At 57.1% G+C, this 23,126-nt stretch overlaps 1 protein-coding gene across 1 annotated transcript in view; it reads right to left on the bottom strand.

The window, feature by feature from the left end:
- The window catches only part of LOC140405327 (prolow-density lipoprotein receptor-related protein 1-like), an 83,419-nt gene extending 63,615 nt beyond the window's left edge, over window positions 1-19,804 (bottom strand). The window contains exon 1 of the mRNA XM_072493618.1: window positions 19,710-19,804. Within this exon, the coding sequence (XP_072349719.1) occupies window positions 19,710-19,770 (61 nt within the window). The 5' untranslated portion in view covers window positions 19,771-19,804. The remainder of the gene's footprint in view (window positions 1-19,709) is intronic.
- Between the last annotated feature and the right edge of the window lie 3,322 nt (window positions 19,805-23,126).

Genomic DNA, 23,126 nt, shown 5'->3' with positions numbered 1-23,126 from the left:
TAGGGTCAGAGTTTAGGGTCAGAGTTTAGGGTCAGAGTTTAGGGTCAGAGTTTAGGGTCAGAGTTTAGGGTCAGAGTTTAGGGTCAGAGTTTAGGGTCAGAGTTTAGGGTCAGAGTTTAGGGTCAGAGTTTAGGGTCAGAGTTTAGGGTCAGAGTTTAGGGTCAGAGTTTAGGGTCAGAGTTTAGGGTCAGAGTTTAGGGTCAGAGTTTAGGGTCAGAGTTTAGGGTCAGAGTTTAGGGTCAGAGTTTAGGGTCAGAGTTTAGGGTCAGAGTTTAGGGTCAGAGTTTAGGGTCAGAGTTGAGGGGCAGGGTCAGACTTTAGGGCCAGGGTCAGAGTTTAGGGCCAGGGTCAGAGTCAGAGTTTAGGGCCAGGGTCAGAGTCAGAGTTTAGGGCCAGGGTCAGAGTCAGAGTTTAGGGCCAGGGTCAGAGTTTAGGGCCAGGGTCAGAGTTTAGGGTCAGGGTCAGAGTTTAGGGTCAGGGTCAGAGTTTAGGGACAGGGTCAGAGTTTAGGGACAGGGTCAGAGTTTAGGGACAGGGTCAGAGTTTAGGGACAGGGTCAGAGTTTAGGGACAGGGTCAGAGTTTAGGGTCAGGGTCAGAGTTTAGGGTCAGAGTTTAGGGTCAGAGTTTAGGGTCAGAGTTTAGGGTCAGAGTTTAGGGTCAGAGTTTAGGGTCAGAGTTTAGGGTCAGAGTTTAGGGTCAGAGTTTAGGGTCAGAGTTTAGGGTCAGAGTTTAGGGTCAGAGTTTAGGGTCAGAGTTTAGGGTCAGAGTTTAGGGTCAGAGTTTAGGGTCAGAGTTTAGGGTCAGAGTTTAGGGCCAGCGTCAGAGTCAGAGTTTAGGGTCAGGGTCAGAGTTTAGGGTCAGGGTCAGAGTTTAAGGTCAGGGTCAGAGTTTAGGGTCAGGGTCAGAGTTTAGGGGCAGGGTCAGAGTTTAGGGGCAGGGTCAGAGTTTAGGGCCAGCGTCAGAGTCAGAGTTTAGGGTCAGGGTCAGAGTTTAGGGTCAGGGTCAGAGTTTAGGGTCAGGGTCAGAGTTTAGGGTCAGGGTCAGAGTTTAGGGTCAGAGTCAGAGTTTAGGGTCAGGGTCAGAGTTTAGGGTCAGGGTCAGAGTTTAGGGTCAGGGTCAGAGTCAGAGTTCAGGGGCAGGGTCAGAGTTTAGGGTCAGGATCAGAGTCAGAGTTCAGGGGCAGGGTCAGAGTTCAGGGGCAGGGGCAGAGTTTAGGGGCAGGGGCAGAGTTTAGGGGCAGGGTCAGAGTTTAGGGGCAGGGTCAGAGTTTAGGGGCAGGGTCAGAGTTTAGGGGCAGGGTCAGAGTTTAGGGGCAGGGTCAGAGTTTAGGGGCAGGGTCAGAGTTTAGGGGCAGGTCAGAGTTTAGGGTCAGGGTCAGAGTTTGAGGGCAGGGTCAGAGTTTAGGGGCAGGGTCAGAGTTTAGGGGCAGGGTCAGAGTTCAGGGGCAGGGTCAGAGTTCAGGGGCAGGGTCAGAGTTCAGGGGCAGGGTCAGAGTTCAGGGGCAGGGTCAGAGTTCAGGGGCAGGGTCAGAGTTCAGGGGCAGGGTCAGAGTTCAGGGGCAGGGTCAGAGTTCAGGGGCAGGGTCAGAGTTCAGGGGCAGGGTCAGAGTTCAGGGTCAGGGTCAGGGTCAGAGTTTAGGGTCAGGGTCAGAGTTTAGGGTCAGGGTCAGAGTTTAGGGTCAGGGTCAGAGTTTAGGGTCAGGGTCAGAGTTTAGGGTCAGGGTCAGAGTTTAGGGTCAGGGTCAGAGTTTAGGGTCAGGGTCAGAGTTTAGGGTCAGGGTCAGAGTTTAGGGTCAGAGTTGAGGGTCAGAGTCAGAGTCAGGGTCAGGGTCAGAGTCAGAGTTTAGGGTCAGGGTCAGAGTTTAGGGCCAGGGTCAGGGTCAGAGTTTAGGGCCAGGGTCAGGGTCAGAGTTGAGGGTCAGAGTCAGAGTTTAGGGTCAGGGTCAGAGTTTAGGGCCAGGGTCAGGGTCAGAGTTTAGGGTCAGAGTCAGAGTTTAGGGTCAGAGGCAGAGTTTAGGGTCAGAGGCAGAGTTTAGGGTCAGAGGCAGAGTTTAGGGTCAGAGGCAGAGTTTAGGGTCAGAGGCAGAGTTTAGGGTCAGAGGCAGAGTTTAGGGTCAGAGGCAGAGTTTAGGGTCAGAGGCAGAGTTTAGGGTCAGAGGCAGAGTTTAGGGTCAGAGGCAGAGTTTAGGGTCAGAGGCAGAGTTTAGGGTCAGAGGCAGAGTTTAGGGTCAGGGTCAGAGTTTAGGGCCAGGGTCAGAGTTTAGGGACAGGGTCAGAGTTTAGGGACAGGGTCAGAGTCAGAGTTTAGGGCCAGGGTCAGGGTCAGAGTTTAGGGTCAGGGTCAGAGTTTAGGGTCAGGGTCAGAGTTTAGGGTCAGAGTTTAGGGTCAGGGTCAGAGTTTAGGGTCAGGATCAGGGTCAGAGTTTAGGGTCAGGGTCAGAGTTTAGGGTCAGGATCAGAGTCAGAGTTCAGGGGCAGATTCAGAGTTTAGGGTCAGGATCAGAGTCAGAGTTCAGGGGCAGGGTCAGAGTTTAGGGGCAGGGTCAGAGTTTAGGGGCAGGGGCAGAGTTTAGGGGCAGGGGCAGAGTTTAGGGGCAGGGGCAGAGTTTAGGGGCAGGGGCAGAGTTTAGGGGCAGGGGCAGAGTTTAGGGGCAGGGGCAGAGTTTAGGGGCAGGGGCAGAGTTTAGGGGCAGGGGCAGAGTTTAGGGGCAGGGTCAGAGTTTAGGGGCAGGGTCAGAGTTTAGGGGCAGGGTCAGAGTTTAGGGGCAGGGTCAGAGTTTAGGGGCAGGGTCAGAGTTTAGGGGCAGGGTCAGAGTTTAGGGTCAGGGTCAGAGTTTGAGGGCAGGGTCAGAGTTTAGGGGCAGGGTCAGAGTTTAGGGGCAGGGTCAGAGTTCAGGGGCAGGGTCAGAGTTCAGGGGCAGGGTCAGAGTTCAGGGGCAGGGTCAGAGTTCAGGGGCAGGGTCAGAGTTCAGGGGCAGGGTCAGAGTTCAGGGGCAGGGTCAGAGTTCAGGGGCAGGGTCAGAGTTCAGGGGCAGGGTCAGAGTTCAGGGGCAGGGTCAGAGTTCAGGGGCAGGGTCAGAGTTCAGGGGCAGGGGCAGAGTTCAGGGGCAGGGTCAGAGTTCAGGGGCAGGGTCAGAGTTTAGGGGCAGGGTCAGAGTTTAGGGGCAGGGTCAGAGTTTAGGGGCAGGGTCAGAGTTTAGGGGCAGGGTCAGAGTTTAGGGGCAGGGTCAGAGTTTAGGGTCAGAGTCAGTTTAGGGTCAGGGTCAGAGTCAGAGTTTAGGGTCAGGGTCAGAGTTTAGGGTCAGGGTCAGTGTCAGAGTTTAGGGTCAGGGTCAGAGTCAGAGTTTCGGGTCAGGGTCAGAGTTTAGGGCCAGGGTCAGAGTTTAGGGTCAGGGTCAGAGTTTAGGGTCAGGGTCAGAGTTTAGGGTCAGAGTTGAGGGTCAGAGTCAGAGTCAGGGTCAGGGTCAGGGTCAGAGTCAGAGTTTAGGGTCAGGGTCAGAGTTTAGGGCCAGGGTCAGGGTCAGAGTTTAGGGCCAGGGTCAGGGTCAGAGTTTAGGGCCAGGGTCAGGGTCAGAGTTGAGGGTCAGAGTCAGAGTTTAGGGCCAGGGTCAGGGTCAGAGTTTAGGGCCAGGGTCAGGGTCAGAGTTTAGGGTCAGAGTCAGAGTTTAGGGTCAGAGGCAGAGTTTAGGGTCAGAGGCAGAGTTTAGGGTCAGAGGCAGAGTTTAGGGTCAGAGGCAGAGTTTAGGGTCAGAGGCAGAGTTTAGGGTCAGAGGCAGAGTTTAGGGTCAGGGTCAGAGTTTAGGGCCAGGGTCAGAGTTTAGGGCCAGGGTCAGAGTTTAGGGCCAGGGTCAGAGTTTAGGGCCAGGGTCAGAGTTTAGGGACAGGGTCAGAGTCAGAGTTTAGGGCCAGGGTCAGGGTCAGAGTTTAGGGTCAGGGTCAGAGTTTAGGGTCAGGGTCAGAGTTTAGGGTCAGGGTCAGAGTTTAGGGTCAGGGTCAGAGTTTAGGGTCAGGGTCAGAGTTTAGGGTCAGGGTCAGAGTTTAGGGTCAGGGTCAGAGTTTAGGGTCAGGGTCAGAGTTTAGGGTCAGGGTAAGAGTTTAGGGTCAGGGTCAGAGTTTGGGTCAGGGTCAGAGTTTAGGGTCAGAGTTTAGGGCCAGGGTCAGGGTCAGAGTTTAGGGCCAGGGTCAAGGTCAGAGTTGAGGGTCAGAGTCAGAGTCAGGGTCAGGGACAGAGTCAGAGTTTAGGGTCAGGGTCAGGGTCAGAGTTTAGGGACAGGGTCAGAGTCAGAGTTTAGGGCCAGGGTCAGGGTCAGAGTTTAGGGTCAGGGTCAGAGTTTAGGGTCAGGGTCAGAGTTTAGGGTCCGGGTCAGAGTTTAGGGCCAGGTTCAGGGTCAGAGTTTAGGGCCAGGGTCAGGGTCAGAGTTGAGGGTCAGAGTCAGAGTCAGGGTCAGAGTCAGAGTCAGGGTCAGGGACAGAGTCAGAGTTTAGGGTCAGGGTCAGAGTTTAGGGTCAGGGTCAGAGTTTAGGGTCAGGGTCAGAGTTTAGGGTCAGGGTCAGAGTTTAGGGTCAGGGTCAGAGTTTAGGGTCAGGGTCAGAGTTTAGGGTCAGGGTCAGAGTTTGGGTCAGGGTCAGAGTTTAGGGTCAGGGTCAGAGTTTAGGGCCAGGGTCAGGGTCAGAGTTTAGGGCCAGGGTCAAGGTCAGAGTTGAGGGTCAGAGTCAGAGTCAGGGTCAGGGACAGAGTCAGAGTTTAGGGTCAGGGTCAGGGTCAGAGTTTAGGGACAGGGTCAGAGTCAGAGTTTAGGGCCAGGGTCAGGGTCAGAGTTTAGGGTCAGGGTCAGAGTTTAGGGTCAGGGTCAGAGTTTAGGGTCCGGGTCAGAGTTTAGGGTCCGGGTCAGAGTTTAGGGCCAGGTTCAGGGTCAGAGTTTAGGGCCAGGGTCAGGGTCAGAGTTGAGGGTCAGAGTCAGAGTCAGGGTCAGGGACAGAGTCAGAGTTTAGGGTCAGGGTCAGAGTTTAGGGTCAGGGTCAGAGTTTAGGGTCAGGGTCAGAGTTTAGGGTCAGGGTCAGAGTTTAGGGTCAGGGTAAGAGTTTAGGGTCAGGGTCAGAGTTTGGGTCAGGGTCAGAGTTTAGGGTCAGGGTCAGAGTTTAGGGCCAGGGTCAGGGTCAGAGTTTAGGGCCAGGGTCAAGGTCAGAGTTGAGGGTCAGAGTCAGAGTCAGGGTCAGGGACAGAGTCAGAGTTTAGGGTCAGGGTCAGGGTCAGAGTTTAGGGACAGGGTCAGAGTCAGAGTTTAGGGCCAGGGTCAGGGTCAGAGTTTAGGGTCAGGGTCAGAGTTTAGGGTCAGGGTCAGAGTTTAGGGTCCGGGTCAGAGTTTAGGGCCAGGTTCAGGGTCAGAGTTTAGGGCCAGGGTCAGGGTCAGAGTTGAGGGTCAGAGTCAGAGTCAGGGTCAGGGACAGAGTCAGAGTTCAGGGTCAGGGTCAGAGTTTAGGGACAGGGTCAGAGTCAGAGTTTAGGGCCAGGGTCAGGGTCAGAGTTTAGGGTCAGGGTCAGAGTTTAGGGTCAGGGTCAGAGTTTAGGGTCCGGGTCAGAGTTATGGGCCAGGGTCAGGGTCAGAGTTTAGGGCCAGGGTCAGAGTCAGAGTTTAGGGCCAGGGTCAGGGTCAGAGTTTAGGGCCAGGGTCAGAGTCAGAGTTTAGGGCCAGGGTCAGGGTCAGAGTTGAGGGGCAGGCTCAGAGTTGAGGGGCAGGGTCAGAGTTGAGGGGCAGGGTCAGAGTTGAGGGGCAGGGTCAGAGTTGAGGGGCAGGGTCAGAGTTGAGGGGCAGGCTCAGAGTTGAGGGGCAGGCTCAGAGTTGAGGGGCAGGCTCAGAGTTGAGGGGCAGGCTCAGAGTTGAGGGGCAGGCTCAGAGTTGAGGGGCAGGCTCAGAGTTGAGGGGCAGGCTCAGAGTTGAGGGGCAGGCTCAGAGTTGAGGGGCAGGCTCAGAGTTGAGGGGCAGGCTCAGAGATGAGGGGCAGGCTCAGAGTTGAGGGGCAGGCTCAGAGTTGAGGGGCAGGCTCAGAGTTGAGGGGCAGGCTCAGAGTTGAGGGGCAGGCTCAGAGTTGAGGGGCAGGCTCAGAGTTGAGGGGCAGGCTCAGAGTTGAGGGGCAGGCTCAGAGTTGAGGGGCAGGGTCAGAGTTGAGGGGCAGGGTCAGAGTTGAGGGGCAGGGTCAGAGTTGAGGGGCAGGGTCAGAGTTGAGGGGCAGGGTCAGAGTTGAGGGGCAGGGTCAGAGTTGAGGGGCAGGGTCAGAGTTGAGGGGCAGGGTCAGAGTTGAGGGGCAGGGTCAGAGTTGAGGGGCAGGGTCAGAGTTGAGGGGCAGGGTCAGAGTTGAGGGGCAGGGTCAGAGTTGAGGGGCAGGGTCAGAGTTGAGGGGCAGGGTCAGAGTTGAGGGGCAGGGTCAGAGTTGAGGGGCAGGGTCAGAGTTGAGGGGCAGGGTCAGAGTTGAGGGGCAGGGTCAGAGTTGAGGGGCAGGGTCAGAGTTGAGGGGCAGGGTCAGAGTTGAGGGGCAGGGTCAGAGTTGAGGGGCAGGGTCAGAGTTGAGGGGCAGGGTCAGAGTTGAGGGGCAGGGTCAGAGTTGAGGGGCAGGGTCAGAGTTGAGGGGCAGGGTCAGAGTTGAGGGGCAGGGTCAGAGTTGAGGGGCAGGGTCAGAGTTGAGGGGCAGGGTCAGAGTTGAGGGGCAGGGTCAGAGTTGAGGGGCAGGGTCAGAGTTGAGGGGCAGGGTCAGAGTTGAGGGGCAGGGTCAGAGTTGAGGGGCAGGGTCAGAGTTGAGGGGCAGGGTCAGAGTTGAGGGGCAGGGTCAGAGTTGAGGGGCAGGGTCAGAGTTGAGGGGCAGGGTCAGAGTTGAGGGGCAGGGGCAGAGTTGAGGGGCAGGGTCAGAGTTGAGGGGCAGGGTCAGAGTTGAGGGGCAGGGTCAGAGTTGAGGGGCAGGGTCAGAGTTGAGGGGCAGGGTCAGAGTTGAGGGGCAGGGTCAGAGTTGAGGGGCAGGGTCAGAGTTGAGGGGCAGGGTCAGAGTTGAGGGGCAGGGTCAGAGTTGAGGGGCAGGGTCAGAGTTGAGGGGCAGGGTCAGAGTTGTGGGGCAGGGTCAGAGTTGTGGGGCAGGGTCAGAGTTGAGGGGCATGGTCAGAGTTGAGGGGCAGGGTCAGAGTTGAGGGGCAGGGTCAGAGTTGAGGGGCAGGGTCAGATTTGAGGGGCAGGGTCAGATTTGAGGGGCAGGGTCAGAGTTTAGGGGCAGGGTCAGAGTTTAGGGGCAGGGTCAGAGTTTAGGGGCAGGGTCAGAATTTAGGGGCAGGGTCAGAGTTTAGGGGCAGGGTCAGAGTTTAGGGGCAGGGTCAGAGTTTAGGGGCAGGGTCAGAGTTTAGGGGCAGGGTCAGAGTTTAGGGGCAGGGTCAGAGTTTAGGGGCAGGGTCAGAGTTTAGGGGCAGGGTCAGAGTTTAGGGTCAGAGTTTAGGGTCAGAGTTTAGGGTCAGAGTTTAGGGTCAGAGTTTAGGGTCAGAGTTTAGGGTCAGAGTTTAGGGTCAGAGTTTAGGGTCAGAGTTTAGGGTCAGAGTTTAGGGTCAGAGTTTAGGGTCAGAGTTTAGGGTCAGAGTTTAGGGTCAGAGTTTAGGGTCAGAGTTTAGGGTCAGAGTTTAGGGTCAGAGTTTAGGGTCAGAGTTTAGGGTCAGAGTTTAGGGTCAGAGTTTAGGGTCAGAGTTTAGGGTCAGAGTTTAGGGCCAGCGTCAGAGTCAGAGTTTAGGGCCAGGGTCATAGTCAGAGTTCAGGGTCAGGGTAAGAGTTTAGGGTCAGGGTCAGAGTTTAGGGACAAGGTCAGAGTTTAGGGACAAGGTCAGAGTTTAGGGACAAGGTCAGAGTTTAGGGACAGGGTCAGAGTTTAGGGTCAGGGTCAGAGTTTAGGGGCAGGGTCAGAGTTTAGGGGCAGGGTCAGAGTTTAGGGGCAGGGTCAGAGTTTAGGGGCAGGGTCAGAGTTTAGGGTCAGAGTCAGTTTAGGGTCAGGGTCAGAGTCAGAGTTTAGGGTCAGGGTCAGAGTTTCGGGTCAGGGTCAGAGTCAGAGTTTGGGGTCATGGTCAGAGTCAGAGTTTAGGGTCAGGGTCAGAGTTTAGGGCCAGGGTCAGGGTCAGAGTTTAGGGTCAGGGTCAGAGTTTAGGGTCAGGGTCAGAGTTTAGGGTCAGGGTCAGAGTTTAGGGTCAGGGTCAGAGTTTAGGGTCAGAGTTGAGGGTCAGAGTCAGAGTCAGGGTCAGGGTCAGAGTCAGAGTTTAGGGCCAGGGTCAGGGTCAGAGTTTAGGGCCAGGGTCAGGGTCAGAGTTGAGGGTCAGAGTCAGAGTTTAGGGCCAGGGTCAGAGTTTAGGGCCAGGGTCAGGGTCAGAGTTTAGGGTCAGAGGCAGAGTTTAGGGTCAGAGGCAGAGTTTAGGGTCAGAGGCAGAGTTTAGGGTCAGAGGCAGAGTTTAGGGTCAGAGGCAGAGTTTAGGGTCAGAGGCAGAGTTTAGGGCCAGGGTCAGAGTTTAGGGACAGGGTCAGAGTTTAGGGACAGGGTCAGAGTCAGAGTTTAGGGACAGGGTCAGGGTCAGAGTTTAGGGCCAGGGTCAGGGTCAGAGTTTAGGGTCAGGGTCAGAGTTTAGGGTCAGGGTCAGAGTTTAGGGTCAGGGTCAGAGTTTAGGGTCAGGGTCAGAGTTTAGGGTCAGGGTCAGAGTTTAGGGTCAGGGTCAGAGTTTAGGGTCAGGGTCAGAGTTTAGGGTCAGGGTAAGAGTTTAGGGTCAGGGTAAGAGTTTAGGGTCAGGGTAAGAGTTTGGGTCAGGGTCAGAGTTTAGGGCCAGGGTCAGGGTCAGAGTTTAGGGTCAGGGTCAGAGTCAGAGTTGAGGGTCAGAGTCAGAGTCAGGGTCAGGGACAGAGTCAGAGTTTAGGGTCAGGGTCAGAGTTTAGGGACAGGGTCAGAGTCAGAGTTTAGGGCCAGGGTCAGGGTCAGAGTTTAGGGTCAGGGTCAGAGTTTAGGGTCAGGGTCAGAGTTTAGGGTCCGGGTCAGAGTTTAGGGCCAGGGTCAGGGTCAGAGTTTAGGGTCAGGGTCAGAGTCAGAGTTGAGGGTCAGAGTCAGAGTCAGGGTCAGGGACAGAGTCAGAGTTTAGGGTCAGGGTCAGGGTCAGAGTTTAGGGACAGGGTCAGAGTCAGAGTTTAGGGCCAGGGTCAGGGTCAGAGTTTAGGGTCAGGGTCAGGGTCAGAGTTTAGGGTCAGGGTCAGAGTTTAGGGTCCGGGTCAGAGTTTAGGGCCAGGGTCAGTGTCAGAGTTGAGGGTCAGAGTCAGAGTCAGGGTCAGGGTCAGAGTCAGAGTTTAGGGTCAGGGTCAGGGTCAGAGTTTAGGGCCAGGGTCAGGGTCAGAGTTTAGGGCCAGGGTCAGGGTCAGAGTTGAGGGTCAGAGTCAGAGTCAGGGTCAGGGTCAGGGTCAGAGTTTAGGGTCAGGGTCAGGGTCAGGGTCAGAGTTTAGGGCCAGGGTCAGGGTCAGAGTTTAGGGCCAGGGTCAGGGTCAGAGTTTAGGGCCAGGGTCAGAGTCAGAGTTTAGGGCCAGGGTCAGGGTCAGAGTTGAGGGTCAGAGTCAGAGTCTAGGGTCAGGGTCAGGGTCAGAGTCAGAGTTTAGGGTCAGGGTCAGGGTCAGGGTCAGAGTTTAGGGCCAGGGTCAGGGTCAGAGTTTAGGGCCAGGGTCAGGGTCAGAGTTGAGGGTCAGAGTCAGAGTCAGGGTCAGGGTCAGGGTCAGAGTTTAGGGTCAGGGTCAGGGTCAGGGTCAGAGTTTAGGGTCAGGGTCAGGGTCAGAGTTTAGGGCCAGGGTCAGGGTCAGAGTTTAGGGCCAGGGTCAGGGTCAGAGTTTAGGGCCAGGGTCAGGGTCAGAGTTTAGGGCCAGGGTCAGGGTCAGAGTTTAGGGCCAGGGTCAGGGTCAGAGTTGAGGGTCAGGGTCAGAGTTTAGGGCCAGGGTCAGGGTCAGAGTTTAGGGCCAGGGTCAGGGTCAGAGTTGAGGGTCAGGGTCAGAGTTGAGGGGCAGGCTCAGAGTTGAGGGGCAGGCTCAGAGTTGAGGGGCAGGCTCAGAGTTGAGGGGCAGGCTCAGAGTTGAGGGGCAGGCTCAGAGTTGAGGGGCAGGCTCAGAGTTGAGGGGCAGGCTCAGAGTTGAGGGGCAGGCTCAGAGTTGAGGGGCAGGCTCAGAGTTGAGGGGCAGGCTCAGAGTTGAGGGGCAGGCTCAGAGTTGAGGGGCAGGCTCAGAGTTGAGGGGCAGGCTCAGAGTTGAGGGGCAGGCTCAGAGTTGAGGGGCAGGCTCAGAGTTGAGGGGCAGGCTCAGAGTTGAGGGGCAGGCTCAGAGTTGAGGGGCAGGCTCAGAGTTGAGGGGCAGGCTCAGAGTTGAGGGGCAGGCTCAGAGTTGAGGGGCAGGCTCAGAGTTGAGGGGCAGGCTCAGAGTTGAGGGGCAGGCTCAGAGTTGAGGGGCAGGCTCAGAGTTGAGGGGCAGGCTCAGAGTTGAGGGGCAGGCTCAGAGTTGAGGGGCAGGCTCAGAGTTGAGGGGCAGGCTCAGAGTTGAGGGGCAGGCTCAGAGTTGAGGGGCAGGCTCAGAGTTGAGGGGCAGGCTCAGAGTTGAGGGGCAGGCTCAGAGTTGAGGGGCAGGCTCAGAGTTGAGGGGCAGGCTCAGAGTTGAGGGGCAGGCTCAGAGTTGAGGGGCAGGCTCAGAGTTGAGGGGCAGGCTCAGAGTTGAGGGGCAGGCTCAGAGTTGAGGGGCAGGCTCAGAGTTGAGGGGCAGGCTCAGAGTTGAGGGGCAGGCTCAGAGTTGAGGGGCAGGCTCAGAGTTGAGGGGCAGGCTCAGAGTTGAGGGGCAGGGTCAGAGTTGAGGGGCAGGCTCAGAGTTGAGGGGCAGGCTCAGAGTTGAGGGGCAGGGTCAGAGTTGAGGGGCAGGCTCAGAGTTGAGGGGCAGGGTCAGAGTTGAGGGGCAGGGTCAGAGTTGAGGGGCAGGGTCAGAGTTGAGGGGCAGGGTCAGAGTTGAGGGGCAGGGTCAGAGGTGAGGGGCAGGGTCAGAGTTGAGGGGCAGGGTCAGAGTTGAGGGGCAGGGTCAGAGTTGAGGGGCAGGGTCAGAGTTGAGGGGCAGGGTCAGAGTTGAGGGGCAGGGTCAGAGTTGAGGGGCAGGGTCAGAGTTGTGGGGCAGGGTCAGAGTTGTGGGGCAGGGTCAGAGTTGAGGGGCAGGGTCAGAGTTGAGGGGCAGGCTCAGAGTTGAGGGGCAGGGTCAGAGTTGAGGGGCAGGGTCAGAGTTGAGGGGCAGGGTCAGATTTGAGGGGCAGGGTCAGAGTTTAGGGGCAGGGTCAGAGTTTAGGGGCAGGGTCAGAGTTTAGGGGCAGGGTCAGGGTCAGAGTTGAGGGTCAGAGTCAGAGTCAGGGTCAGGGTCAGGGTCAGAGTTTAGGGTCAGGGTCAGGGTCAGGGTCAGAGTTTAGGGTCAGGGTCAGGGTCAGGGTCAGAGTTTAGGGCCAGGGTCAGGGTCAGAGTTTAGGGCCAGGGTCAGGGTCAGAGTTTAGGGCCAGGGTCAGAGTCAGAGTTTAGGGCCAGGGTCAGGGTCAGAGTTTAGGGCCAGGGTCAGGGTCAGAGTTTAGGGCCAGGGTCAGGGTCAGAGTTGAGGGTCAGGGTCAGAGTTGAGGGGCAGGCTCAGAGTTGAGGGGCAGGCTCAGAGTTGAGGGGCAGGCTCAGAGTTGAGGGGCAGGGTCAGAGTTGAGGGGCAGGGTCAAAGAGATCTAGGAGTACAGGTCCACAGATCACTGAAAGGGGCTACACAGGTGGAGAAGGTAGTCAAGAAGGCATACGGCATGCTTGCCTTCATTGGCCGGGGCATTGAGTATAAGAATTGGCAAGTCATGTTGCAGCTGTATAGAACCTTAGTTAGGCCACACTTGGAGTATAGTGTTCAATTCTGGTCGCCACACTACCAGAAGGATGTGGAGGCTTTAGAGAGGGTGCAGAAGAGATTTACCAGAATGTTGCCTGGTATGGAGGGCATAAGCTATGAGGAGCGATTGAATAAACTCGGTTTGTTCTCACTGGAACGAAGGAGGTTGAGGGGCGACCTGATAGAGGTATACAAAATTATGAGGGGCATAGACAGAGTGGATAGTCAGAGGCTTTTCCCCAGGGTAGAGGGGTCAATTACTAGGGGGCATAGGTTTAAGGTGAGAGGGGCAAAGTTTAGAGTAGATGTACGAGGCAAGTTTTTTACGCAGAGGGTAGTGGGTGCCTGGAACTCACTACCGGAGGAGGTAGTGGAGGCAGGGACGATAGGGACATTTAAGGGGCATCTTGACAAATATATGAATAGGATGGGAATAGAAGGATACGGACCCAGGAAGTGTAGAAGATTGTAGTTTAGTCGGGCAGTATGGTCGGCGCGGGCTTGGAGGGCCGAAGGGCCTGTTCCTGTGCTGTACATTTCTTTGTTCTTTGTTGAGTTGAGGGGCAGGCTCAGAGTTGAGGGGCAGGCTCAGAGTTGAGGGGCAGGGTCAGAGTTGAGGGGCAGGCTCAGAGTTGAGGGGCAGGCTCAGAGTTGAGGGGCAGGCTCAGAGTTGAGGGGCAGGCTCAGAGTTGAGGGGCAGGGTCAGAGTTGAGGGGCAGGCTCAGAGTTGAGGGGCAGGCTCAGAGTTGAGGGGCAGGCTCAGAGTTGAGGGGCAGGCTCAGAGTTGAGGGGCAGGCTCAGAGTTGAGGGGCAGGCTCAGAGTTGAGGGGCAGGCTCAGAGTTGAGGGGCAGGCTCAGAGTTGAGGGGCAGGCTCAGAGTTGAGGGGCAGGCTCAGAGTTGAGGGGCAGGCTCAGAGTTGAGGGGCAGGCTCAGAGTTGAGGGGCAGGCTCAGAGTTGAGGGGCAGGCTCAGAGTTGAGGGGCAGGCTCAGAGTTGAGGGGCAGGCTCAGAGTTGAGGGGCAGGCTCAGAGTTGAGGGGCAGGCTCAGAGTTGAGGGGCAGGCTCAGAGTTGAGGGGCAGGCTCAGAGTTGAGGGGCAGGCTCAGAGTTGAGGGGCAGGCTCAGAGTTGAGGGGCAGGCTCAGAGTTGAGGGGCAGGCTCAGAGTTGAGGGGCAGGCTCAGAGTTGAGGGGCAGGCTCAGAGTTGAGGGGCAGGCTCAGAGTTGAGGGGCAGGGTCAGAGTTGAGGGGCAGGGTCAGAGTTGAGGGGCAGGGTCAGAGTTGAGGGGCAGGGTCAGAGTTGAGGGGCAGGGTCAGAGTTGAGGGGCAGGGTCAGAGTTGAGGGGCAGGGTCAGAGTTGAGGGGCAGGGTCAGAGTTGAGGGGCAGGGTCAGAGTTGAGGGGCAGGGTCAGAGTTGAGGGGCAATGTCAGAGTTGAGGGGCAGGGTCAGAGTTGAGGGGCAGGGTCAGAGTTGAGGGGCAGGGTCAGAGTTGAGGGGCAGGGTCAGAGTTGAGGGGCAGGGTCAGAGTTGAGGGGCAGGGTCAGAGTTGAGGGGCAGGGTCAGAGTTGAGGGGCAGGGTCAGAGTTGAGGGGCAGGGTCAGAGTTGTGGGGCAGGGTCAGAGTTGTGGGGCAGGGTCAGAGTTGAGGGGCAGGGTCAGAGTTGAGGGGCAGGGTCAGAGTTGAGGGGCAGGGTCAGAGTTGAGGGGCAGGGTCAGAGTTGAGGGGCAGGGTCAGAGTTGAGGGGCAGGGTCAGATTTGAGGGGCAGGGTCAGAGTTTAGGGGCAGGGTCAGAGTTTAGGGGCAGGGTCAGAGTTTAGGGGCAGGGTCAGAGTTTAGGGGCAGGGTCAGAGTTTAGGGGCAGGGTCAGAGTTTAGGGGCAGGGTCAGAGTTTAGGGGCAGGGTCAGAGTTTAGGGGCAGGGTCAGAGTTTAGGGGCAGGGTCAGAGTTGAGGGGCAAGGTCAGAGTTTAGGGGCAGGGTCAGAGTTTAGGGGCAGGGTCAGAGTTTAGGGGCAGGGTCAGAGTTTAGGGGCAGGGTCAGAGTTTAGGGGCAGGGTCAGAGTTTAGGGGCAGGGTCAGAGTTTAGGGGCAGGGTCAGAGTTTAGGGCCAGGGTCAGAGTTTAGGGCCAGGGTCAGAGTTTAGGGCCAGGGTCAGAGTTTAGCGCCAGGGTCAGAGTTTAGGGCCAGGGTCAGAGTTTAGGGCCAGGGTCAGAGTTTAGGGCCAGGGTCAGAGTTTAGGGCCAGGGTCAGAGTTTAGGGCCAGGGTCAGAGTTTAGGGCCAGGGTCAGAGTTTAGGGCCAGGGTCAGAGTTTAGGGTCAGGGTCAGAGTTTAGGGTCAGGGTCAGAGTTTAGGGACAGGGTCAGAGTTTAGGGACAGGGTCAGAGTTTAGGGTCAGGGTCAGAGTTTAGGGTCAGAGTTTAGGGTCAGAGTTTAGGGTCAGAGTTTAGGGTCAGAGTTTAGGGTCAGAGTTTAGGGTCAGAGTTTAGGGTCAGAGTTTAGGGTCAGAGTTTAGGGTCAGGGTCAGAGTTTAGGGACAATGTCAGAGTTTAGGGACAAGGTCAGAGTTTAGGGACAAGGTCAGAGTTTAGGGTCAGGGTCAGAGTTTAGGGTCAGGGTCAGAGTTTAGGGTCAGGGTCAGAGTTTAGGGTGAGAGTTTAGGGTCAGAGTTTAGGGTCAGAGTTTAGGGTCAGAGTTTAGGGTCAGAGTTTAGGGTCAGAGTTTAGGGTCAGAGTTTAGGGTCAGAGTTTAGGGTCAGAGTTTAGGGTCAGAGTTTAGGGTCAGAGTTTAGGGTCAGAGTTTAGGGTCAGAGTTTAGGGTCAGAGTTTAGGGTCAGAGGTCAGAGTCAGAGTCAGAGTTGAGGGGCAGGGTCAGAGTTGAGGGGCAGGGTCAGAGTTGAGGGGCAGGGTCAGAGTTGAGGGGCAGGGTCAGAGTTGAGGGGCAGGGTCAGAGTTGAGGGGCAGGGTCAGAGTTGAGGGGCAGGGTCAGAGTTGAGGGGCAGGGTCAGAGTTGAGGGGCAGGGTCAGAGTTGAGGGGCAGGGTCAGAGTTGAGGGGCAGGGTCAGAGTTGAGGGGCAGGGTCAAAGTTGAGGGGCAGGGTCAGAGTTGAGGGGCAGGGTCAGAGTTGAGGGGCAGGGTCAGAGTTGAGGGGCAGGGTCAGAGTTGAGGGGCAGGGTCAGAGTTGAGGGGCAGGGTCAGAGTTGAGGGGCAGGGTCAGAGTTGAGGGGCAGGGTCAGAGTTGAGGGGCAGGGTCAGAGTTGAGGGGCAGGGTCAGAGTTGAGGGGCAGGGTCAGAGTTGAGGGGCAGGGTCAGAGTTGAGGGGCAGGGTCAGAGTTGAGGGGCAGGGTCAGAGTTGAGGGGCAGGGTCAGAGTTGAGGGGCAGGGTCAGAGTTGAGGGGCAGGGTCAGAGTTGAGGGGCAGGGTCAGAGTTGAGGGGCAGGGTCAGAGTTGAGGGGCAGGGTCAGAGTTGAGGGGCAGGGTCAGAGTTGAGGGGCAGGGTCAGAGTTGAGGGGCAGGGTCAGAGTTGAGGGGCAGGGTCAGAGTTGAGGGGCAGGGTCAGAGTTGAGGGGCAGGGTCAGAGTTGAGGGGCAGGGTCAGAGTTGAGGGGCAGGGTCAGAGTTGAGGGGCAGGGTCAGAGTTGAGGGGCAGGGTCAGAGTTGAGGGGCAGGGTCAGAGTTGAGGGGCAGGGTCAGAGTTGAGGGGCAGGGTCAGAGTTGAGGGGCAGGGTCAGAGTTGAGGGGCAGGGTCAGAGTTTAGGGTCAGAGTCAGTTTAGGGTCAGGGTCAGAGTTTAGGGTCAGGGTCAGAGTTTAGGGTCAGGGTCAGAGTCAGAGTTTAGGGTCAGGGTCAGAGTCAGAGTTTAGGGTCAGGGTCAGAGTCAGAGTTTAGGGTCAGGGTCAGAGTTTAGGGCCAGGGTCAGGGTCAGAGTTTAGGGTCAGGGTCAGAGTTTAGGGTCAGGGTCAGAGTCAGAGTTTAGGGTCAGGGTCAGAGTTTAGGGCCAGGGTCAGGGTCAGAGTTTAGGGTCAGGGTCAGAGTTTAGGGTCAGGGTCAGAGTTTAGGGTCAGGGTCAGGGTCAGGGTTTAGGGCCAGGGTCAGGGTCAGAGTTTAGGGTCAGGGTCAGAGTTTAGGGTCAGGGTCAGAGTCAGAGTTTAGGGTCAGGGTCAGAGTTTAGGGCCAGGGTCAGGGTCAGAGTTTAGGGTCAGGGTCAGAGTTTAGGGTCAGGGTCAGAGTTTAGGGTCAGGGTCAGGGTCAGGGTTTAGGGCCAGGGTCAGGGTCAGAGTTGAGGGTCAGAGTCAGAGTTTAGGGCCAGGCTCAGGGTCAGAGTTTAGGGCCAGGGTCAGGGTCAGAGTTTAGGGTCAGAGTCAGAGTTTAGGGTCAGAGGCAGAGTTTAGGGTCAGAGGCAGAGTTTAGGGTCAGAGGCAGAGTTTAGGGTCAGAGGCAGAGTTTAGGGTCAGAGGCAGAGTTTAGGGTCAGAGGCAGAGTTTAGGGTCAGAGGCAGAGTTTAGGGCCAGGGTCAGAGTCAGAGTTTAGGGCCAGGGTCAGGGTCAGAGTTTAGGGTCAGGGTCAGAGTTTAGGGTCAGGGTCAGAGTTTAGGGTCAGGGTCAGAGTTTAGGGTCAGGGTCAGAGTTTAGGGTCAGAGTTTAGGGTCAGGGTCAGAGTTTAGGGTCAGGGTCAGAGTTTAGGGTCAGGGTCAGAGTTTAGGGTCAGGGTCAGAGTTTAGGGTCAGGGTCAGAGTCAGAGTTTAGGGTCAGGGTCAGAGTCAGAGTTTAGGGTCAGGGTCAGAGTCAGAGTTTAGGGTCAGGGTCAGAGTTTAGGGCCAGGGTCAGGGTCAGAGTTTAGGGTCAGGGTCAGAGTTTAGGGTCAGGGTCAGGGTCAGAGTTTAGGGTCAGGGTCAGAGTTTAGGGTCAGGGTCAGAGTTTAGGGTCAGAGTTGAGGGTCAGAGTCAGTGTCAGGGTCAGGGTCAGGGTCAGGGTTTAGGGCCAGGGTCAGGGTCAGAGTTGAGGGTCAGAGTCAGAGTTTAGGGCCAGGCTCAGGGTCAGAGTTTAGGGCCAGGGTCAGGGTCAGAGTTTAGGGTCAGAGTCAGAGTTTAGGGTCAGAGTCAGAGTTTAGGGTCAGAGGCAGAGTTTAGGGTCAGAGGCAGAGTTTAGGGTCAGAGGCAGAGTTTAGGGTCAGAGGCAGAGTTTAGGGTCAGAGGCAGAGTTTAGGGTCAGAGGCAGAGTTTAGGGCCAGGGTCAGAGTCAGAGTTTAGGGCCAGGGTCAGGGTCAGAGTTTAGGGTCAGGGTCAGAGTTTAGGGTCAGGGTCAGAGTTTAGGGTCAGGGTCAGAGTTTAGGGTCAGGGTCAGAGTTTAGGGTCAGGGTCAGAGTTTAGGGTCAGGGTCAGAGTTTAGGGTCAGGGTCAGAGTTGAGGGTCAGGGTCAGAGTTGAGGGGCAGGGGCAGAGTTGAGGGGCAGGGGCAGAGTTGAGGGGCAGGGGCAGAGTTGAGGGGCAGGGGCAGAGTTGAGGGGCAGGGGCAGAGTTGAGGGGCAGGGGCAGAGTTGAGGGGCAGGGTCAGAGTTGAGGGGCAGGGTCAGAGTTGAGGGGCAGGGTCAGAGTTGAGGGGCAGGGTCAGAGTTGAGGGGCAGGGTCAGAGTTGAGGGGCAGGGTCAGAGTTGAGGGGCAGGGTCAGAGTTGAGGGGCAGGGTCAGAGTTGAGGGGCAGGGTCAGAGTTGAGGGGCAGGGTCAGAGTTGAGGGGCAGGGTCAGAGTTGAGGGGCAGGGTCAGAGTTGAGGGGCAGGGTCAGAGTTGAGGGGCAGGGTCAGAGTTGAGGGGCAGGGTCAGAGTTGAGGGGCAGGGTCAGAGTTGAGGGGCAGGGTCAGAGTTGAGGGGCAGGGTCAGAGTTGAGGGGCAGGGTCAGAGTTGAGGGGCAGGGTCAGAGTTGAGGGGCAGGGTCAGAGTTGAGGGGCAGGGTCAGAGTTGAGGGGCAGGGTCAGAGTTGTGGGGCAGGGTCAGAGTTGAGGGGCAGGGTCAGAGTTGAGGGGCAGGGTCAGAGTTGAGGGGCAGGGTCAGAGTTGAGGGGCAGGGTCAGAGTTGAGGGGCAGGGTCAGAGTTGAGGGGCAGGGTCAGAGTTGAGGGGCAGGGTCAGAGTTGAGGGGCAGGGTCAGAGTTGAGGGGCAGGGTCAGAGTTGAGGGGCAGGGTCAGAGTTGTGGGGCAGGGTCAGAGTTGAGGGGCAGGCTCAGAGTTGAGGGGCAGGCTCAGAGTTGAGGGCAGGCTCAGAGTTGAGGGGCAGGCTCAGAGTTGAGGGGCAGGCTCAGAGTTGAGGGGCAGGCTCAGAGTTGAGGGGCAGGCTCAGAGTTGAGGGGCAGGCTCAGAGTTGAGGGGCAGGCTCAGAGTTTGAGGGGCAGGCTCAGAGTTAGGGGCAGGCTCAGAGTTGAGGGGCAGGCTCAGAGTGAGGGCAGGCTCAGAGTTGAGGGGCAGGCTCAGAGTTTAGGGACAGGTCAGAGTTTAGGGACAGGGTCAGAGTTTAGGGTCAGGGTCAGAGTTTAGGGTCAGAGTTTAGGGTCAGAGTTTAGGGTCAGAGTTTAGGGTCAGAGTTTAGGGTCAGAGTTTAGGGTCAGAGTTTAGGGTCAGAGTTTAGGGTCAGAGTTTAGGGTCAGAGTTTAGGGTCAGAGTTAGGGTCAGAGTTTAGGGTCAGAGTTTAGGGTCAGAGTTTAGGGTCAGAGTTAGGGTCAGAGTTAGGGTCAGAGTTTAGGGCCAGCGTCAGAGTCAGAGTTTAGGGCCAGGGTCATAGTCAGAGTTCAGGGTCAGAGTTTAGGGCCAGGGTCAGAGTTTAGGGCCAGGGTCAGAGTTTAGGGCCAGGGTCAGAGTTTAGGGCCAGGGTCAGAGTTTAGGGCCAGGGTCAGAGTTTAGGGCCAGGGTCAGAGTTTAGGGCCAGGGTCAGAGTTTAGGGCCAGGGTCAGAGTTTAGGGCCAGGGTCAGAGTTTAGGGCCAGGTCAGAGTTTAGGGGCAGGGTCAGAGTTTAGGGGCAGGGTCAGAGTTTAGGGGCAGGGTCAGAGTTTAGGGGCAGGGTCAGAGTTTAGGGGCAGGGTCAGAGTTTAGGGGCAGGGTCAGAGTTTAGGGGCAGGGTCAGAGTTTAGGGGCAGGGTCAGAGTTTAGGGGCAGGGTCAGAGTTTAGGGGCAGGCTCAGAGTTTAGGGGGCAGGGTCAGAGTTTAGGGGCAGGGTCAGAGTTTAGGGGCAGGGTCAGAGTTTAGGGGCAGGGTCAGAGTTTAGGGGCAGGGTCAGAGTTTAGGGGCAGGGTCAGAGTTTAGGGGCAGGTCAGAGTTTAGGGGCAGGGTCAGAGTTTAGGGGCAGGGTCAGAGTTTAGGGCAGGGTCAGAGTTTAGGGGCAGGGTCAGAGTTTAGGGGCAGGGTCAGAGTTTAGGGGCAGGGTCAGAGTTTAGGGGCAGGGTCAGAGTTTAGGGGCAGGGGTCAGAGTTTAGGGGCAGGGTCAGAGTTTAGGGGCAGGGTCAGAGTTTAGGGGCAGGGTCAGAGTTTAGGGCAGGGTCAGAGTTTAGGGACAGGGTCAGAGTTTAGGGACAGGGTCAGAGTTTAGGGACAGGGTCAGAGTTTAGGGGCAGGGTCAGAGTTTAGGGGCAGGGTCAGAGGAGTTTGAAGATTCCGCTGTGGCCTGTCCCGTAGACTGTGCGCCCGCTGCCGCTGCAGGTGAAGGGAAGTAGGCCGCCGCTCCCCCTCGCAATTGCAGACCCCTGCACCGAGGCCAGCTATTCGGCAATGGAACCCATCACGCGCATCGCTCTCTCTCTCTCTCTGCAACAAGCTCTAGAACTTACCGACGGGCCGCTTCTGGTTGGTGAACAAGGCCGTCCTGTTAGTGCCGTCCATGTTGGCCATGTTCAGAGTGTCTCCGTCTGTCCAGAATAACTTCCTGCGAGAGGACAGAGAGAGAGAGAGACAGAGAGAGAGAGAGAGAGAGACAGAGAGAGAGAGAGAGAGAGACAGGGAGAGAGAGAGAGAGACAGGGAGAGAGAGAGAGAGACAGAGAGAGAGAGAGACAGAGAGAGAGAGACACAGAGAGAGCGAGACACAGAGAGAGCGAGACACAGAGAGAGCGAGACACAGAGAGAGCGAGACACAGAGAGAGCGAGACACAGAGAGAGCGAGACACAGAGAGAGCGAGACACAGAGAGAGCGAGACACAGAGAGAGCGAGACACAGAGAGAGGAGACACAGAGAGAGCGAGACACAGAGAGAGCGAGACACAGAGAGAGCGAGACACAGAGAGAGCGAGACACAGAGAGGGCGAGACACAGAGAGGGCGAGACACAGAGAGGGCGAGACACAGAGAGGGCGAGACACAGAGAGGGCGAGACACAGAGAGGGCGAGACACAGAGAGGGCGAGACACAGAGAGGGCGAGACACAGAGAGGGCGAGACACAGAGAGGGCGAGACACAGAGAGAGCGAGAGACAGAGAGAGCGAGAGACAGAGAGAGCGAGAGACAGAGAGAGCGAGACACAGCGAGGGCGAGACACAGCGAGGGCGAGACACAGCGAGGGCGAGACACAGCGAGGCGAGACACAGAGAGGGCGAGACACAGAGAGAGCGAGACACAGAGAGAGCGAGACACAGAGAGAGCGAGACACAGAGAGAGCGAGAGACAGACAGAGCGAGAGACAGACAGAGCGAGAGACAGACAGAGCGAGAGACAGAGCGAGAGACAGAGCGAGAGACAGAGCGAGAGACAGAGCGAGAGACAGAGCGAGAGACAGAGCGAGAGACAGAGCGAGACAGAGCGAGAGACAGAGCGAGAGACAGAGCGAGAGACAGAGCGAGAGACAGAGCGAGAGACAGAGCGAGAGGACAGAGCGAGAGAGAGAGCGAGAGAGAGAGCGAGAGAGAGAGCGAGAGAGGGAGCGTGAGAGAGAGCGAGAGAGAGCGAGATAGAGCGAGAGAGAGAGCGAGACAGAGAGAGAGAGACAGAGAGACAGAGAGAGAGACAGAGAGAGCGAGACACAGAGAGAGCGAGACACAGAGAGAGCGAGACACAGAGAGAGCGAGACACAGAGAGAGCGAGACACAGAGAGAGCGAGACACAGAGAGAGCGAGACACAGAGAGAGCGAGACACAGAGAGAGCGAGACACAGAGAGAGCGAGACACAGAGAGAGCGAGACACAGAGAGAGCGAGACACAGAGAGAGCGAGACACAGAGAGAGCGAGACACAGAGAGAGCGAGACACAGAGAGAGCGAGACACAGAGAGAGCGAGACACAGAGAGAGCGAGACACAAGAGAGAGCGAGACACAGAGAGAGCGAGACACAGAGAGAGCGAGACACAGAGAGAGCGAGACACAGAGAGAGCGAGACAGAGAGAGAGCGAGACACAGAGAGGGCGAGACACAGAGAGGGCGAGACACAGAGAGAGCGAGACACAGAGAGAGCGAGACACAGAGAGGGCGAGACACAGAGAGGGCGAGACACAGAGAGGGCGAGACACAGAGAGGGCGAGACACAGAGAGGGCGAGACACAGAGAGCGAGACACAGAGAGAGCGAGAGACAGAGAGAGCGAGAGACAGACAGAGCGAGAGACAGAGCGAGAGACAGAGCGAGAGACAGAGCGAGAGACAGAGAGAGAGAGACAGAGAGAGGGAGACAGAGAGAGACAGAGAGAGAGAGAGACACAGAGAGGGCGAGACACAGCGAGGGCGAGACAGAGAGAGCGAGACAGAGAGAGCGAGACAGAGAGAGCGAGACAGAGAGAGCGAGACAGAGAGAGCGAGACAGAGAGAGCGAGACAGAGAGAGCGAGACAGAGAGAGACAGTGAGACAGAGAGAGACAGTGAGACAGAGAGAGACAGTGAGACAGAGTCAGAGACAGCGAGAGAGACAGCGAGAGAGACAGCGAGAGAGACAGCGAGAGAGACAGCGAGAGAGACAGCGAGAGAGACAGCGAGAGAGACAGCGAATGAGACAGCGAGAGAGAGACAGCGAGAGAGAGACAGCGAGAGAGAGACAGCGAGAGAGAGACAGCGAGAGAGAGAGAGCGAGAGAGAGAGAGCGAGAGAGAGAGAGCGAGAGAGAGAGAGCGAGAGACAGAGCGAGAGAGAGACAGCGAGAGAGAGAGAGCGAGAGAGGCAGAGAGAGAGCGAGAGACAGAGAGCGAGAGACAGAGAGCGAGAGACAGAGAGCGAGAGACAGAGCGAGAGACAGAGAGAGAGAGACAGAGCGAGAGACACAGAGCGAGAGACACAGAGCGAGAGAGAGAGCGAGACAGAGAGAGAGAGACAGAGAGAGAGAGAGCGAGACAGAGAGAGAGACAGAGAGACAGAGAAAGAGACAGAGAGAGACAGAGACAGAGAGAGAGACAGAGAGAGAGACAGAGAGAGAGACAGAGAGAGAGACAGAGAGAGAGACAGAGAGAGAGAGAGAGAGAGAGAGAGAGAGAGAGAGACAGAGAGAGAGAGAGAGAGAGAGAGACAGAGAGAGAGAGAGAGAGAGAGAGACAGAGACAGAGAGAGAGACAGAGACAGAGAGAGAGACAGAGACAGAGAGAGAGAGAGCGAGAGAGAGTTAGACTTCGATGAAACGTAATCTGAAAGTTTGTGCTGACAGAAGACAGCAGAGTATTCAGCCCATCGAGGGAGTCAGGAGGTGAGTTACTCTCCGCAGGATTCCCAGCCTCCGACCTGCTCTGGGAGCCGCGGTATTTATACAGCCGGGTCCGGTTCAGTTTCTGGTCGATGGTAACCCCCCGGGATGTGGATAGTGGGGTAGATTCCGCTGATGGTAATGACAGGGAGTGTCGATGGAGGGGATGGTTCGATCCTCAATCGTTGGGAGACGCTCATTGCGTCGCCCCCCCCCTCCCCCGCCCCCACCCCCCCCCCAGGATGTCGATAGTGGGGGGGTTCCACATTGAATGTCAAGTACCGATGGTTAGATTTCTACAGGTGTACAACCATGTTGGATCGGCTGCATTCCAAAAAGGCAGCAATTAGTCTCTGCCTGACCTTGGGCAGTGCTTACTTAACAACCAATGGACTCTGGCCCTTAGGAGGGTCAAATAAAAGTGCCTCCGACTGGGTCCGATAGCGAGGGGGGGGTGGGGGGGGGCAGAGCAGACAGCGAGGGAGGGACAGAGATAGAGAGGGGTATAGGGGCTGGAGGGGGTTACAGAGATAGGGAGGGGCGTAGGGGGGGCTGGAGGAGGTTACTGAGATAGGGAGGGGTGTAGGGGGCTGGAGGTTA

The sequence above is a fragment of the Scyliorhinus torazame genome, chromosome X (assembly GCF_047496885.1).
Source record: "Scyliorhinus torazame isolate Kashiwa2021f chromosome X, sScyTor2.1, whole genome shotgun sequence".
In the NCBI taxonomy this organism is placed as follows: Eukaryota; Metazoa; Chordata; class Chondrichthyes; order Carcharhiniformes; family Scyliorhinidae; genus Scyliorhinus; species Scyliorhinus torazame.
Note: the sequence above shows the minus strand (reverse complement) of the source record. Positions and strands in the feature narration are given on the sequence as shown.